The 17,234-nt window shown below is 38.9% G+C and overlaps 1 protein-coding gene across 3 annotated transcripts in view; it reads right to left on the reverse strand.

Moving 5' to 3' along the window:
• Positions 1-318: 318 nt before the first annotated feature.
• The window catches only part of Atl2 (atlastin GTPase 2), a 49,073-nt gene continuing 32,157 nt past the window's right edge, over positions 319-17,234 (reverse strand). Inside the window, exons 5-14 of one of the 3 annotated variants that reach the window (XM_052746341.1) lie at positions 14,451-14,501; positions 14,107-14,163; positions 12,787-12,879; positions 9,777-9,915; positions 8,506-8,633; positions 6,974-7,030; positions 5,943-6,014; positions 4,913-5,344; positions 3,276-3,290; positions 319-2,682 (exon numbers count right to left, since the gene is read on the reverse strand). In XM_052746341.1, the coding sequence (XP_052602301.1) occupies positions 2,563-2,682; positions 3,276-3,290; positions 4,913-5,344; positions 5,943-6,014; positions 6,974-7,030; positions 8,506-8,633; positions 9,777-9,915; positions 12,787-12,879; positions 14,107-14,163; positions 14,451-14,501 (1,164 nt within the window). In that variant the 3' untranslated portion in view covers positions 319-2,562. Of the gene's footprint in view, positions 3,181-3,275; positions 3,291-4,912; positions 5,345-5,942; positions 6,015-6,973; positions 7,031-8,505; positions 8,634-9,776; positions 9,916-12,786; positions 12,880-14,106; positions 14,164-14,450; positions 14,502-17,234 lie in introns of all 3 variants that reach the window. The other 2 variants (XM_052746343.1, XM_052746344.1) reach the window with 2 other exon arrangements.

The raw sequence follows: 17,234 nt of genomic DNA on the forward strand, positions 1-17,234 counted from the left end.
AATGCTGGCGTCCATTTTAGCCAATCACTGAGCTCCAGGAGGAAGTGAAGTCTCTAGCCTACCTGGTTCAACTCCACAAGTAAAATCAAGCCCTGCTCAGTGCTCGAAAACAGAAGCTGTGGTTAACAGCACCATCTACTCTTCAGAGGATCCAAGGTCTGTTTCCAGCACCCACATTGGGGAGCTCACAACCACTCCAGTTCAAAGGGATCCAATGTCCTCTTCTGGCCTCCATAGGCACCTGCACTCAGGTACACATACCCACACACAGATACACAAATACATAATTTTACAAAAAGAAAACATAAGCCTCACACGTGAAATAGCACTATTTAATTTTACAAATGTTTTATAGAGGCAAGGATGACTAGCAATCTACATTCATGAAAAATAAGACATACTCAACAGCAGAGTCCCAAATGGTTGTTCCTTTCACAAAAAAATGTGTGTCTTAAAAAGATAAATCAGATCATTGAGAAAAACCATCTTTTAAATTTAAAAAAAAAAAAAAAAGCCTATTTTGTAACACTAGGAAAAAATGTACCACAGAAAATGCACCAATACTGAAGCTGTTATTTCAATGTTTGGTCTTAATCCATCTTTTGTGTTTTCACTGCTTCTTGCTTAACAATGTCCAGAGCCTTCCAGGTGAAACTCAAGTGCCTGCTTGGAGTCCTGAAGAGAATTCTTGAGGGAAAACACTGGTTTTAGCAAGAAATACTATGGAGTCAAATGGCCTAGACTTCACTTTAAAAGAAGAAAAAATGGAAGCTTTTAATTTCAGAACAACTGCTAGTATACAACAAACTTTTATTTTTCATTCATAAAAACAATTTACAGCATTCATAAAACAAAGTGGCTAGAGAACAAAGAGAGCCCTGTTAGATGGTTCTTTTGTGTAAGAATGGATGGGATAAGTGGGCAGCAGTTACTACTGATAGAAACAAACATCCACATAAAACCAGGGCCGGAATGGGAGTCGGGGCAAGATACACCAACCAAAGTAAAGTCAGCAAACCTTTCATGCATATAACTCAACATTTAAATTCTCCTTACTTAAAAACCAAATGGGTGCTTTAATAGGTCTTTGTACGGAGGACATAAAAATCTTGAAAAAGGGTAGCTTTACATATCATACACACACACACACACTCTCTCTCTCTCTCTCTCTCTCTCTCTCTCTCTCTCTCTCTCTCACACACACACACACACACACACACACACACACACAAAGATGGGGACAGAGAGATGGGCGAGAAAAAGAAAAATTAATAAATGCCCAGGCAGGCTCTTACAACAAATATTCTTATATAAACACACACAGAAAAATAACTCTTACAGCTTAGCTTTGAGATCAACACCTTGAGCTCTAACTTGGGTGTACCCTAACCCACACTCTTTTCAGCATGAACACACACAAGTTATATGGTGAGGAATTCCATAGAAAAAAAATCACAAGTTTCATTTTATATATACAACAAATTTTTAATTATGTACTGAAAATAAATTACAGGAAATAACTTTAAAATGCAACAGAGGACAAGTCACAATAAAACATTCCCATTGAATTCCCTTGGGGTGAGATTGCAGTGCTCAAGGAAGATAAATATCACAAATATATCAAAACTTCAAATTGTCTATGCATTCACACACTGACATGAGCCACAAACATTCCTTTCACAGGGACTGTACTTATTAGCCTACCACAGAACCAGATTTTGCCATAAACTACAAAACTTTTAATACAAAATTGTATTTATATATTTATAATTCATATACATGCCCTACCTGTGAATTTTAGAAAATAAAAGCTACACACTGTACAGACACTCTTAACTCATAGCTGTAGGCAACATTTTTGGATGGCATTTCTCCCCCAATACAATTAACGGCATATTTTATGTACATGAAGGCTAAACTGCAAAAGGACAGTTAAGTTTCCCAGATATGCATCTCCCTTCAGGGCAGGTTTACAAACTTTAAAAGGCAAGACAAATGTACACCTCAGAATTACCTTCTCAGCTATAAGAGTTGTCATGTGATTTCTGTGACATTTCTGATACATGCATTTATGTAATACTGGCATTGAAGGCAGTAAAGCAATATACACTTTTAATGTAGTGGCTCAATAAAGGCTTCATTGTCATTCTGATCTGATTCTTGATACAGTGATTCATAAATTCTCTAAAAATTAAAATTTCAATGGGACACTATATTAAAGAGACTCTAAATAGATTTCTTAAAATATTTCCCTGAAATATCCTTTTACATAAGACAAATTTCACTAACATTAGATTCCGTAAAAAGAAAGAAAAGAATTAAACATGGCACAAATGTGCATGATAAACTAATGCTCCTCGGCCATCTCCAGGTCTAAGGAGACATCAGAAGAAGGCTGGAAACCAACCAGCCATGTTCACACTCTGTGGCAGCCATCTGTGAAGCCAGTTACACTAACCTACTTCTACAGTTGATTGTAAACTTTGGTTTATTTTTATTTGAGTTCTCATTGTACAGCAAGCATGAAAAAAGGGAGAGTGGAGTCCATGAGGAGATGAACTGTCAGTCTGTCTTTAATCGGGCATGATGAGACACCTGGTCAGTCAGGCCTGCTTTGATAGAGTTTGTTACAGACTGCCTTATGTTTTCCTCCATCAAATTATCACCCAGGGGCTTCAATACCTGTGGTATGAGAAATGTGCAAAACAAACAAAAACATGAGGTAAAAAAAGAGTACATATAAAAACAGATATAAAAAAGTCAATTCAAATCAATGACAAAAATAACCAGGAATGTGAGAAATAAAAGGATGCTTCTCCCAAAAAAAAAAAAAAAAGTTACGATGCTACAAACAATGCAGTTAGACATCTGATAATGCAACAAAATGACTACTTTCCTCTTACTCAAACCCTTTACAAATCCTATGAGACGGATGTGCAATCCATACCCTCTATGCAGCATCAAATCTGGTATGTATACAGCATTTATGCAGACCGGCCCAGACGGTCCTGCTTATTGTCCTACATGTATAAGTGTGAACACTTCAGAGAGAGAGAAAGTTAAAAATACTGTCTAAGTTTTCTTCTTGTTATTGTTGGATGACAGTCTCTGTCGCTGTGCTGAAGAAAGAGCACGGTGGACCATTCGACGTCTAGTAACTTCAAACAGTTTGGAAAACACCTAAAACATGGAGTGACGTGTTAGGAGAGTAACTCAGAGTGCCTTGAAGCTAGAGTTAAAGACTAGAAGAATTTCAGACTTGGTAGGTTTCTCACCTTCCTGGGACTCCTCTGAAGCAAAGGAAAAGAGAAATGCAAAGAAATTTTAGACAAGGCCTGGAGAACACAGCTCAAGTCTTCTCTGACTAGGGGTCGTGACCTGTGGCTCCTAGCTCACTATACTACACTGAAAATCACTTGACACACCTGAGATTCTCCCGGGAAATGTTCTATGAAAATGGCACCTATGAAGTCCTACAATCAATGTTAACAGAAAGCGTTTCAGAAGACACTGCATCAGTATTGAAATGGAGGTGGTAGAAGACTAGTACTGGATCAAAGACTTAAAGCAGATCATTTTTAAAGCAGTCACGTGGTGATAATTCTTAATCCATCTTCTATTAGAAAATATCAAAAGACAACAAAGCAGTAAGACTGATTTTAAAAGATAAAATTTTGAACTAAACAAAATGTCCCAACACAAACTCCAAAAGAGATCTTAATACATAAGAGTAATTTCTGAAAGAGAAAAGTCCAAATTAATAGAGTCAGTTTATACCAGTGGTTCTCAACCTGTAGCTAGAGATCTCCTTTGCAAACTCCTATCTCCAAAAATATTTACATTACGACTCGTAACAGCAGCAAAATCACAGCTGTGAAGCAGCAAAGAGAGTACGTTTCTGGTGGGGGGCCAGCATGAACTGTACTAAAGGCCGCAGCATCAGCGAGGCTGAGAACCTCTGGTGTATACAGTCATGATGATATTATTGTAAGAAAAGTCAGTAACTATCACTTCTCTTCAGAAAACATGGTGGACTCCTTCAGCCTTTGAACTGAAAGCTAACTGAACATGAACCCGTGCATCCTAGCCCAGGGCCTCACTGACCCAGAAACGACATGGAAACACCTCTCCTATTGCTCAGCAGTAATCACCTCAGCTTTCATTCTGCTCCTCGGAAGGATGAGATGATGTCTGCGTACTTAATGAAGATATTTTAACAACCACCACAGAGAAATTCCTATACCCAAGTACCAGGTGGACTATATAAAACATCTTTCCTTAGTAGAGCATTGCTGAGCAAGCACTCAGCGAGCTCATGTGAAAGACAACTCATGTGGCCTCTGTCTGTGGTACTCTGCTCTGTCCACTCTCTCTCTCTTCCTCTGGACAATCTCTGTGGCACTACTCCTTGGAGGGCTGCAGTAAATTGTCACCATCTTCACAGAAGACATGAAGACCTAACATCCACTATTTCTCCTACACTGTTTCTTGCTAATACTGGTTAGAAGAAATTGCATTTTCTTCCCCAAAGCACTGACTGTACTTCCAAACTTCCTTTCCTTACCTTTAAAAGTGCTCATTGACAGTATTTTCTTTTCTCAAAGAAAACTATTATAAGTAAATCTAGTCACCCTGCAAACTGTCTGGCATAATCATCAGACTTATTACTAAGAATCAACCAAAAAAATTACAGATTGAAGCTAACCAAAGTAAACTATAATTATGAATAGAGAAACAAACCTTTAACTAAATGAGATTCTACATTTAAAACAAAATCAAAACAACAACAAAAGCCCATGCTCTCGCCATCTTCATAGAGGAAAAGCAGGTACACAAATAAGGTAGGAAGTGGGAGCTGGAAATCACACACAAGTAAGATTAGTCACTGCAAAACCGAAAGAGAGATACCAACCTGTTCCCAGAGTGTTTCAGCAATCTGATCAATCATTGTTCCAATTTCTCTGAACTCCCCAGAGTACTTAACATACGCCCACGTGCACAGGGACGTCAGTGCTAGCCCCATGACGAGGTTACATAGGACGGCTATAGAGTTTAGGCCAATGAAGCCGGTCAGTCCTGAGATTATGTACATAGCAAACATGACCGCAAACAGGGTGGCGGGGGTGCGAGCAGCATAGAAGATATTTTTGCCATCATTGTGCTTTATAAAATTTGCATAGGTGTCTTCGATCTCAGCTTCCAGCTGGTCCTGGTAGCGACGGCAGAACTCGTCTCCGCCCATCTTCTTCACAGAACGGAACTGTTTCAGCGCCGCCTCCTTGAGGTCCAGGTGTTTTCGCTCCAGATCCGAAGGTGCGATGTAAGGCTTATCACCACCACATACCTGCACAAGCCGGAGTCAAAGGCGATTACATGCCAGAAGCAACCCCTGGGAGGCGTGCCCTGCTCACACATTTAGTCTCATCAAATGAAACCACTACAGGCTCGGTTTTACACTTGAGCATACTAACTCCTAAGCAGTCAGATCCTATGCTTTCATGTTTAACTGCCTCAATCAAGGAACCTTCCGTGGGACGGAGGCACCGGGACGGAAGACACAGCGGTGACCTGCTCCCCGCCTCCTCTCTATCACTAGGAAACCACCGCAGCACTGAAGAACACACAGCACACAGTATTTCAGAGCTGAGCGAGATTAGTGCAGAGACTGCTGCTGCTGCTGGTCTTAGGCTCCAGTCACTTCTCCCGCCATGGGCTAAGAGTAACACTGTTATTTAATCCCACTATTAAAAGTGGAGTTCCTGTATCCTGTACACTAGCTAGCCAGGTGACTTACTTTCCAACAGCTTATGCCAGCAGAGATCACAAAGAACAATGACAGATTAAGGTAGCACGACAATATGTAAGGAGCACAAATTCAATTACTTTAAATATGGAGTATCTTCTACTCTTACCTAGCATGAAGCTTAACAAGAGTTACAAACCTGCTCCATACTTTTACAATAGATGTCTCTTGCTCCTGCTACTGCAGCAAGGTTATTAGCCTCAGCTGTTGCCTAAAAGATAAAAATTGAATATACCATTACTGTGGGAAAAAAGTACCCTGTGACTGTAAATTCCTATTAACATAATAGATTATATACAACAAATAATTCTGAAAATGAACAGAAAAATACCAATCTCTAGTTTTAATTTCCTTTGGAAGTATGTATCAGTATAAAGGATATGAAAAAGGCTTAATAGGACTCTTTGTCTGATTGCGATTTAAGGGAGTTTGTACTAAAATGGGTTTGTAGATGATATATATCACATGTGCTCAAAAAACAGACAGAGGTAAACAGACGTAATCCCAAAATGTGCTGAGTCCCCGGGAATCAAAAATTCCTTGTATGAACAACCACATTCACACAAGAGTCACTTTTAAATACACAAGCTGTTGTGTATTTAAATTGTTGTTGGGTTTTTTTTTTCCATGAGCTTTAATATAAATACTGTTAATCCACTATACAACTGAGGAATTGCCCCAAGTGGCAAATTTTAAAACATAGAAAGTGTTTACAAATAACAGTGCCCCAAAAGAACACATACACACACACAGAGAGTCTACCTGCACTAGAAAAAGCTCATTACTAGCAAATGAAACTAATTCTTATATCAAGCAGCATCCCTTCATCAAAGACTCAGGGCAAAAGCATTTAGTTCAGAGGGATAAACCACTTACACAACATAATTTTTGTAGCTTTCAGTACCTGCAGACAAAGTAGCAAGGCTCCCATTTCTAATAGTCAATGCATGCTCAGGGTCTGCCATTTGCAGTTACAAAACAAACAAGAACAAAAACCTTATACAAACCTTAGAGTTCATGTTATCTTAAGTACATATAATCTATTTGTATGCAATAAAGCTCTTGTCCTTCCACTTTCCGTATCCCTCTAAAGCCATGATTTTAATTCTCCCTCAATCATATACAGCCACACCGTATATAACCACACCACCCCCACCCACTTTCTCTTACCTGAAGCATAGACTTTGGATGTGGTAGTTCCTCTCCTTGATATATTTTAATGTATGCCTTAAAAGATACAATATTCATTGTATTGGTATAAAATGCAATTTGATACTATGTCCCCAAAGACATATTAAATATAATAGTTCACACCACCAAAATGAAGTTCTTGGCCTTAAAACTCATACTTGTAGTAGAACAAAGTTAATCCTGTTCTGAATATTATCACATAGGAATGTTGCCAAATAAACTCTACAGAAATGTTTCTAATTACAACTTGTCTGAAGTTGTACCTCACATTTAAGAATTTTGTGTGTAAAAGATCATCCATTATATAAAAAGGTATCTCTCCTACTGTCAATGTTTCAACTAAACGTTAGAAAACACTTTAATCCATCATTTTACTTTAAATATTTTAACTCAAAGGAAAAAGAAATCCTAATTTGTAGTCAAAGCATAAGAAATAGCTCTGGGCTTAAAAAAACATACATGAAGTTTCAAGGGAAAGTGGGGGTGGGGCTAGAGGCTGAGCTGCAGGGAGGGAATGGACTATGGATTTAACAAACACACATTACACACAAGGATAAAATTCTCAAACAAAAAGAGAGGGAAAGAGTAAGGAAGACAAGTTTATGGCATTCAAATAGGAGTCTTCACCTCAACTTTCTACTGCCTCAAACTTATTTCATAATTAAACAAGGATTGTGATAAGCATCTACATTCACTTCATTAGCTGTATTTCTCACCCATCTTCCTACAACTACTATTAATTCATTGTGTGATCAACATGTTCTAACAGGAAAAAGATCTCCACAAGTAACTTATTTAGACTCAAAAACTAGAATTGATACTTTTAACTACTCTTGCTAGTTCTCCAAACTCTAAGGGAAGATTTCTGTGAGAATGCGGGATATAAAATTATGCAGCCAATTCCAGGTATCACTCAAAATAACAGAGCTGTGTTACAATATGATGAATGGCTCTTCTCTCCACATCAGGGGTGCAGAAGAGGAAGGATAACTCTGAGAACAAAGAGTATCACTAAAGAGAAGACACAGTGTACTGTAACCTTCTTTTAAAGAAGATTTATCGTTTACTTGTGTGTGTGTCTGTCCCATGTGCACACACTTCTGTGAGTATCTATGTGCATATGAGTCTGGGTGTATACACACACAACCTCTATGATTCATGACTTTTTTTCCTATTTTCTCACTGAGCTGGTAGCCAGCAGCCAGCAGCCAGCAAGCCCTATCCAGCCTACTGTCCCCACCCTCTCAAAGCTGGTCACAAACGTGTGTGATGGCCAGCTCTTCACATGGTGTCTAGGATGCGAACTCTGGTCCTCATGATTATGCAAGTACTCTTAACAACTGGACCATCTCTCCAGACCCTGATACCTCCTTAATGTTGATACAATGAATTCAAAGCAGAAAAATATACATTTTTTTTGCTTGAAAGTACATTTCTTATACATAAAGATGTTTTAAAAGTTAACTACATTTCTTTTTTAGACAGAGCCATTTAGCTCAGAGTTCACTTACCTTAAAATACTCTACAAGATCTCTACAAGTGACTTTAGAGCCACTTATCTCTTTCTCAACCAGATTTTCAGGAGCAAGCAGCAATGGGACCAGATTCCGAAGCTCCCGTTTAAAGTCTTCATCGATATCTGATGGACATGAAATTAGCCAACATTAGTCCAAAAACAAGTCCTCACTGACAGAACCATGAAATTCTGGTTATGAAGAGTACATAGCATCTATTACTTAAGTTTATTCTTTTTTCTAAAAAATTTATCTAAATATGCCATGTCTCCTACAAGAAAAAATCCCTATTACTCTACTATCCCATTCCTCCCATTTCCCCATAATCCTTCCAGCTCAAATGGTGACTTTCAAAACAAATTCTACAGTAACTGAAGTATCTTCTTCAAAAAGAGCAAATCATACAGGCTACTATACTACATTTCTGTATTAGACTGGTTTTGTAGCTACAGTATAAATCATATCTATTTCAACTCGTCTGTCATCACACTTAGAATAATCCTGAAATCACACACAGCTCTGAGTCTATCAACTCAAGAAGACAGTGAAACTTTTTTAGCAGACTGCAATCAGGGTAAGTTGTGAAATGCTCTTAGCAAGAGCACATCATAAAATGGGTCAATCAGGCCGGGCAGTGGTGGCGCACGCCTTTAATCCCAGCACTCGGCAGGCAGAGGCAGGCGGATCTCTGTGAGTTCGAGGCCAGCCTGGGCTACAGAGTGAGTTCCAGGACAGGCTCCAAAGCTACACAGAGAAACTCTGTCTCGAAAAACCAAAAAAATGGAAGAAAAAAAAAAAGGGCTAATCAGTATGCTGAAGAGCAGCAAAGCAACCACAGGCGGGCTAGACCCAACACAAGAGAACACTGCATTACACAGCTGTCACTAGAATAGAACACTTAAGGAAACATTTACAGGCAGCTAAGCAATGATCAGAACTAGTCTTCCCCATGGAGGAGCAAACCAAGTGGTTATCCCTACCAAATGGTCAGCCCTGAAAACATACATATGATTTAACATTATACAGACTGAGCAGTTATACTTAGAAACAGACATGTATATACATACATACATATGCATGAACAACAATGAAAAAGAGAAATGAATTTGAAAGAGAGCAAGGATGGGTATATGGGAGGGTTTGAAGAAGGAGAGGGAAGGGAGAAATGTCGTAATCACATTATAATCTCAAAAATAAAAACAAAATATAATACAAACTTTCAGCTGCTACCACTGATAAATAAGGTTAGCATGCGTGGGAATCCCCACCTTTCAGCCGTCCATCAAAGCTAGGATTCGTTGCGACTTTAAGACCAGGATGTGGTAGAAGGAAGCAGCCCAGATTGGAGAAACAATTGTGAATGTGCTTCCTGACATTCTGGAGTTCTTCATGCTGGTTCTGTTTTACCTGAGAGAAAAAATAAAGAGTAAAGTGGTAAAGAGATTTTTTTTTTTTAAATTTTAAAAAGGACACACATACATACCCACATACATACATACCACACTCACGCTACTCTGGAGGGGCACTTTTGTTTATTGCTACTAAAAGTTTATTTCTGGTCGCTTTTATCAACTTGAAAGGCATTTTTAGAGAAAGCTGTCTGATGTTCCAAAACATTCAAACAATTAATTATAGTATCTAATACATGAATAACAAGTTGTGATTATGACTTAGAAACTAATAAAGGATTTGCCTTTAAAGTGCTTATGTCAAAATAACAGTAAACAAACTGAAGCCAAAAAAAAGCAAAATATTAATTTACCTAAAATTAAAAGACAGCCACTAGCAAAATATAAAGTACAGTCCAAAAGCTGCAGTGTAGGGCTGGAAAGATGTCTCAATGGTCAAGAGCATACATTGCTACTGCAGGGTACCAGTTTGGTTCCCAGCACGCACATCAGGAAGTTCACAACTGCCTGTAACTCCAACTCCAGGGGCATCCAACACTTCCGGCCTCCAAGTGCACGGTACTCCCATGAACACATTGACACAGATATACAAACTCACACACAACACTTTTATTACATTATATATTTGTGTGTGTGTGTGTGTGTGTGTGCGTGCGCGCACGCGCACCTGCATATAGGGATGGGGAGAGCACATGCATGCTAAGGCACACATGCAGAGGTCAACCTTCAAGAATTATTCTCTCCTTCTACTATATGGGTCCTAGTAGATGGAACTGAGGTCACTGGGTTTAGTCTTTACCTGATGAACCATCTTACCAGCCCATGAAAGAAAGTCCTAAACTTTAATAAATAAATAAACTTAAATAAATAAATAATTTTAAATGATTGCTAGCATGTCTAGATTTGGAGGTTTTTTAGACAGGGTCCCACTATGTAACCCTGGCTGGCCTGGAACCTTCTACACAGACCAGGCTGGCCTTGAACTCCTAAACGGTCCACCTGCCGCCTCTGCCTCCTCAGTGCTCAGTCACCACTCCCTGACTGCATGCTGAGATATTAATTAACTCATGCCTTCTCCCAAATAGTCTTCTAAAAGGCCATTCTAACAAAACATGCACTGGTCATAACTACAACCTGGAAACTACCCAAATCTCCATCGACAGAATGAAAGGCAGTTGTTACCAGTGTACACTGTATAGTAACAAGAATGAACTAATAGGTAAGCGGGTCTCTGTGAGCCTTTTCATACTTCGTATGAAGTACAAAAACAAAACCTGTTAAGTGATAGACAGAGGTTTTCAGGGGGGTAAGCATATGGAATTGGGTGTTTCTGGGCACAAGTTATACATCTACGCTCATTTTACAAACTCATCAAGCTGCATAATTAAAATATGAGCAGTCTTGTGACTGGATGTATCACCATAATAACTTTAAGACCTTGTCTTTGAATTATATACTTCAGAGTCTAGTTAGTATGACTAATACATTATATGTTGCTTTCTTCTAAATAACCTGAAAAAATAAACCTGATAAATTACCTCTCAGGTCTGAAAATGCCTTCCAAATAATCTAAGAGTAAGTAATTTTATTTATTTATTTATTTATTTATTTATTTATTTATTTTGCTTTTCGAGACAGAGTAATTTTATTCTATTTATTTATTCATTTATTCATTTATTCATTTATTTATTTATTTTGCTTTTCGAGACAGGGTTTCTCTGTGTAGCTTTAGAGCCTGTCCTGGAACTCACTCTGTAGCCAAGGCTGGCCTCGAACTCACAGAGATCCGCTTGCCTCTGCCTCCCGAGTGCTGGGATTAAAGGCGTGCGCCACCACCACCTGGCTAACCTAATTTTAGAAATAAGAAAATCATACTGTGCCAAGTGTTTGAATGCAGTTGAGAAATGAAATGTACCATGCCACACACAAAATCTTCTGATAATAAAAGATCATAATAGTAAAACAATTATCATTTATTATATATAATAAAATAATTATCATTTTGTTATATATAATAAAATAATTATCATTTTGTTATACATATATTTTTTTATTTTACTATAATAAACACATAGTAAAAGGATTTCTCTCCACTGTCTTCTGGATGTGGAGATGGAGTGTAGAACGTGTACCTGAGTAGTCTCACAGGAAAGTGCCTTTAAGGATAAAGGAGCATGACCTTGTCATGAGGTCCTTTTCCAGGAATACTTCCGTGAAACATAGTGCACAGGAATGAGGATATCTGAATTCTTTAAAAGGCCTAGATGGTTTACCAGGAAAAGAAGCCGCCATGCAAGCCTGATGACCTCAGCAGGGTATCAAGAATCCATGTCAATGTAGAAGGAGAGAAACAATCACACAAAGCTGTTTTCTGAGCCAGGCGGTGGTGGCGCATGCCTTTAATACCAGCACTCAGGAGGCAGAGGCAGGCGAATCTCTATGAGTTCGAGGCCAGCCTGGGCTACAGAGTGAGTTCCAGGAAAGGCACAAAGCTACACAGAGAAACTCTGTCTCAGGGGGGGAAAAAAAATCCTTTAACAAACAAAGTTGTTGTCTGACCTGAACACATATGCTATGACATGTACACATCCAGACATCATCATCATCATCATCATAATAGTCTCCTTCAAAAACATCAGTCTTTGAATATTTACTGGTAGGTAGTTCACTCGAGAGAGGAATAATTGTTTCTTAATTTTGATTTAATAGAGTATCTTCTTTGGCAACTGTTCACCACTTACACAGCATTGTTTGACCAGGACAATTCATTTACCACCACGACAGTAACTGGTAATGTCAGGCAGTCCAGGAAGCCCGCTCCTTTGCCTGGCCTGAAGCATATACTTTCTCTCCAGGAAATGGGGCTTACCTGCAATCTTTTTTCAAGAAATTGTTTTCCACCTTCCAAACCATACGAATGTTCATAAGGATAACTCCAATCCCGAATCAGAAACATTAACGTCTACATACAGAAGAAAATACAAATCACTTCTTACAAAACTCTAAGTTTACTGAAAACTTCCTTTATATAAATAACTCAGTAGGCAGAACACATGACTGCCATTCTTGAGGTCCTGGGTCCAATCCCCAGCACCAAAGTTGTAAAAACAAAAAAAGGTGACCATAACCAGATGGTTAGTACACTCTTCATGGTTACAGTCAATGGCCCACCTAAAGCAACTTCCCAACCCTTGCACCAACTAATCATCTCCACTTGAGACACTCACTCCATGTAAAGAGTCATATGAACAGCAGGTATATCAGAGAATTTAGATCATAATTCTAAATCAGTCTGTATAACTAGAACTACTTCGAGATGGCTAAGTCTACACTGGTTACAGACTTTAATTTGCTATTAAAGAGATCATTTTCACAAATGTTTTACCCATACAAAGTTCCATTTCTTCACACTACCAATTTGACCCATATAATTACTTGTACAATGCTGCCCTTTGCGTAATAGTAAAGTATTTCTGGCCTCTACATTACAAGCCAGTAGCATTAACCTCCCCTCAAAGCTGTGACAGTCAAAATATTCCCAGACACTGGCAAATGTCTCCTAGGTGGATAAATATCCAAATGTATTTGTATATTTCATCAATATGTACAAAACAAATAGTTTCATAAAAGTGATTGCCTAAAACAGAAGTGCCAGATAAAAATGAGGCAAAATCCATGTAAACCCACTAACATGATCACACAGGAAGAAGCCCACACACCTGCAGGCAGACACAGTGCTCCTTCTCTCCCGCTCACTGCAGTCAACAGTACGGATAGCAGCTTGCAAGCTAGCTCAAAAAAACATACCACCCAAACTCTTCCACATGACACGAAGACTAGCAGGGAGACGGACTTCAACTTGGACTACATCACAAAAAAGGAAACCTCTAACACTTTCTAATAGTTTATCAGGTGTAAAACAAATCTGACACACTGTCTTAACTTCTCTACTGTCTTAAGTTCTGGAGTTAATGACGTCCAGTTAGGAGGTGTATCCTCCCCCAAGTAAAGTACTGCAAAGTAATCCAGTCATTCCTTGTTTCCTGTCCTGTTGGGCTTCAACTACTATCAAGCTGATGACGATATGCCAATAGTTTGTTTTAACTCTGGTGCGAAATGAGTTTGTAATGTCCTTGGGGCTTGAAGCTTCTCACCAGTACATTTTTAAAGTGCTAGAACACCTCCTTACCTGAAATGGTTTCTGGTAGATCTCTTCCATTGCAAGTCTTCCATACTCTGTAAATAACTATCAAACCAAGTTATTTAAAATAATGCTGCCAGAGAGCCTGAAAGAAGTCATTTCTAACATTGTTTATATCAGACTAGTAGATGTCAGCATCTTTATTCTTATCTGAAAGTCAGGCATTTTACTGGCCAATGAATCGAGTATATCAGAAATGTCCTCTAGTCAAGCAATCAACCGTTTCTTTAAAGCCATACAAAATTCAAAAATATTACAGACTTCTAAACATGAATTTACAGTAAAGAAAGAAGTAAGTTTTAATACTTTGGCATATATTCTCTAAGACATACTTGTAAGTGTTGAAGATCATCTTCTTGAATATTCTGGGATAAATTATATACCTGTTAAAACAAAATGTCTTCTGTTTTTATCAATGTTTTAATGAGTATAAAATCCCTTATAATTAGGAAGGTTATTTTAGCCCTCAGCACAAATTAATCACTTAGCCACTATTTTTTTTTTCTCCCGGAGCTGAGGACCGAATCCAGGGCCTTGTGCTTGCTAGGCAAGCGCTCTACCACTGAGCTAAATCCCTAACCCCCTTAGCCACTCTTTAAAGCAGTGGTATATTGAAAGCATTTCTTATTAAGAAAGAGCAGTAAATTCGTGAGTGTAGACACACTCATGGGGGGAGGGAAAGACTGTGTCACTCATTGTCTAAGTTGGTAAATGTGAGGGGCAAAAGTTTTAGAAAAATGTGTTTCTTCTTGGTACAGAATAAATATTCATTCTGTAGGTTCTGGGTTTTTGGTTGTTTGGTTCTGTTCTGGGTTTTTAAAAAGGATTCTCTACTTAGTCCAGACTGACGTCAAACTTTTCTACTTCTCCTGTGCCTGCCTCCCATGTGCTAAGATTTCAGCGTGCTGCAATTATTGGCACGCATCCTCACACATGGCATGTCTCTTCTTACTTGAACTGATGAGCCTAAGCAACATGGACTTTTCACCAGGCCACAGAAACCAGTAAAAGCAGCAGTAGGTGGCACTATTGCCCTTTTTAGAATGTTTTGGAGGCTTTCCCAGACAGAGCAGAACGGGTAGTGGCTGCTCTCTGTTCTCAGAGGATACCCTGGAGAGGGGGCGTTAGGTCCAGTCCTTTCGTGACAGACAGACGTTAGAAAGAACCAGGGCTAGTACTGCAGCAACACCTGCAGACACAAGCTCTGAGGCAGAACTCAGCATCAGTAAATGTGGTCGCTCCAGGGAGAACAATTTGTTCTAACAACCAATCGGTGATAATCTAGGTAAACTTGAGAGGTCAAGAGTGAACACCAAATGGGGATGCTTAGTCACTGGTTAATCCCAGCAAGGTATCTAAAATACAAAGAGCTAACAACATAACCAATTTATTCTTATCCATGTGGGCCTAAACTTTTAGAACACTGTAAGGCGTAGACTGTAAGAACAAAGAGAGATTGGCACCAGTTATCTATCTTAAATCATTGGGTATACTTAGTATACTGCCTTGTACTCAGTAAGTCCTAAGAATCTGTTGAAAAAGTAAACACGATCAATTGTCATCCATCTACCAGCCCAAAAGAAAAAAATATTTTCACCTCTTGCTATGTAGCCCAGGATGGCCCCTAATTAGCTCTTGTTACATAGCTCATGAGCTCCTAACTCAGCTCCCCAAGTGCTGAGGTTACAGAAGTGAACCACCATGGCTGGAAGCCACAAGTTAATTAAGGAAGAAAACAACCTTCCAAAGGCCTATAGTTCAGTGGGAGAGTGTTTGCTGGCATACACCACAATTCAATCTCCATTACTATCCCCCATCTCACACACACACACACACACACACACAAATAAAATATACGTTTTATTATATGCATCCGCTCATTTAGATCTCATCTCTTATAATACACAACTGCACAGGAGATAGGCAGGATAAGTAAAATCCTCATTCTATATAGTCAAGAAAATGAGTTGTGTAAGTTGTCCAAAACCAAATCTCCTACCATCAAAAAGTTCTAGAAACCAAGGAATAGCAACAGACAAAGTTTGGGATAGAGAGCTCCTTCATTATAATGTAAACAAGGCAAGCCCTAGCTAGCATCATCTAACTGAGGAGCTAAAACGTGAAATACAACTAGAAAAAGATGGCTTCTGCTGCCTCTCAGGATCTACAGAGAAAAAAGAACAAAAACGCAGGATTTCTGAGGGTCGTCAGGAGTATGGCTGAGTGAGTGGTGACAGATCCTTGGCTCTAACAGGAACGAGGCTGAAAAGAACCCCTCTTTGCATACAGTAATACCCAGTCTTCTTCCCACTCAGGTGCTTTAAGTTGTGAAAAAAGGGGGCGGAGATTCAACAGACAGCTGATGTTTCAGACACTACCAGAATCACAAAGTTCTAAGACATGTGACAGTGTTGGCTATGAACTACCACAGGAAGGACAACTTAGCGTATTCAGACACCTTCCTGATATACTATCCCCAGCAGGATTTGAGAGACCATACTTCAATCATTATTTTTGAGCCAGGGAGTTATCAACCACAAATGATTCCAAAAAAGAAAAGGAACACAATCTGATACATGTCAACTTAACACTCTAAATTATACAGAGGTCATCTAGCTGAACAGGGGGGACTTGGGAGAACAAGCACAATTAGAGTGTGAGTGATACACAGGGGACGTATCCCCTTCTAAACCAAAGCGGTGCTGTCAATTTCTAACTATCATCTGAATTTCTAAATTCAATATTAATTCTTGCTGGGCAGTGGTGCGCACACCTTTAATCCCAGCACTCAGGAGGCAGAGGCAGGAATGTCTCTGAGTTCAAGGCCAGCCTGGTCTACAAAGTGAGTTCCAGGATAGCCAGGGCTACACAGAGAAACCTGTCTTGAAAAACCTAAATAAATAAATATTAATTCTTACATTTTTATTTCCTTTAGTTCAAATAATCAAGAACTGTCAAAGATACCAAATAGAAAACTAGGTTGCTATTTAATTATTTGGTGTTTTGTTTTGGTTAAGGAGTCATACAATTGATTTTAATTACAGTTATTACCCAGTAACTTTTCCTATAAAGATTTATTTTTATTTTATGTGGACGAGTGTTTGTCTGAATATATG

This window comes from Peromyscus californicus, unplaced genomic scaffold, assembly GCF_007827085.1.
Source record: "Peromyscus californicus insignis strain IS unplaced genomic scaffold, ASM782708v3 Scaffold_1__1_contigs__length_55948999, whole genome shotgun sequence".
Classification (NCBI taxonomy): Eukaryota; Metazoa; Chordata; class Mammalia; order Rodentia; family Cricetidae; genus Peromyscus; species Peromyscus californicus.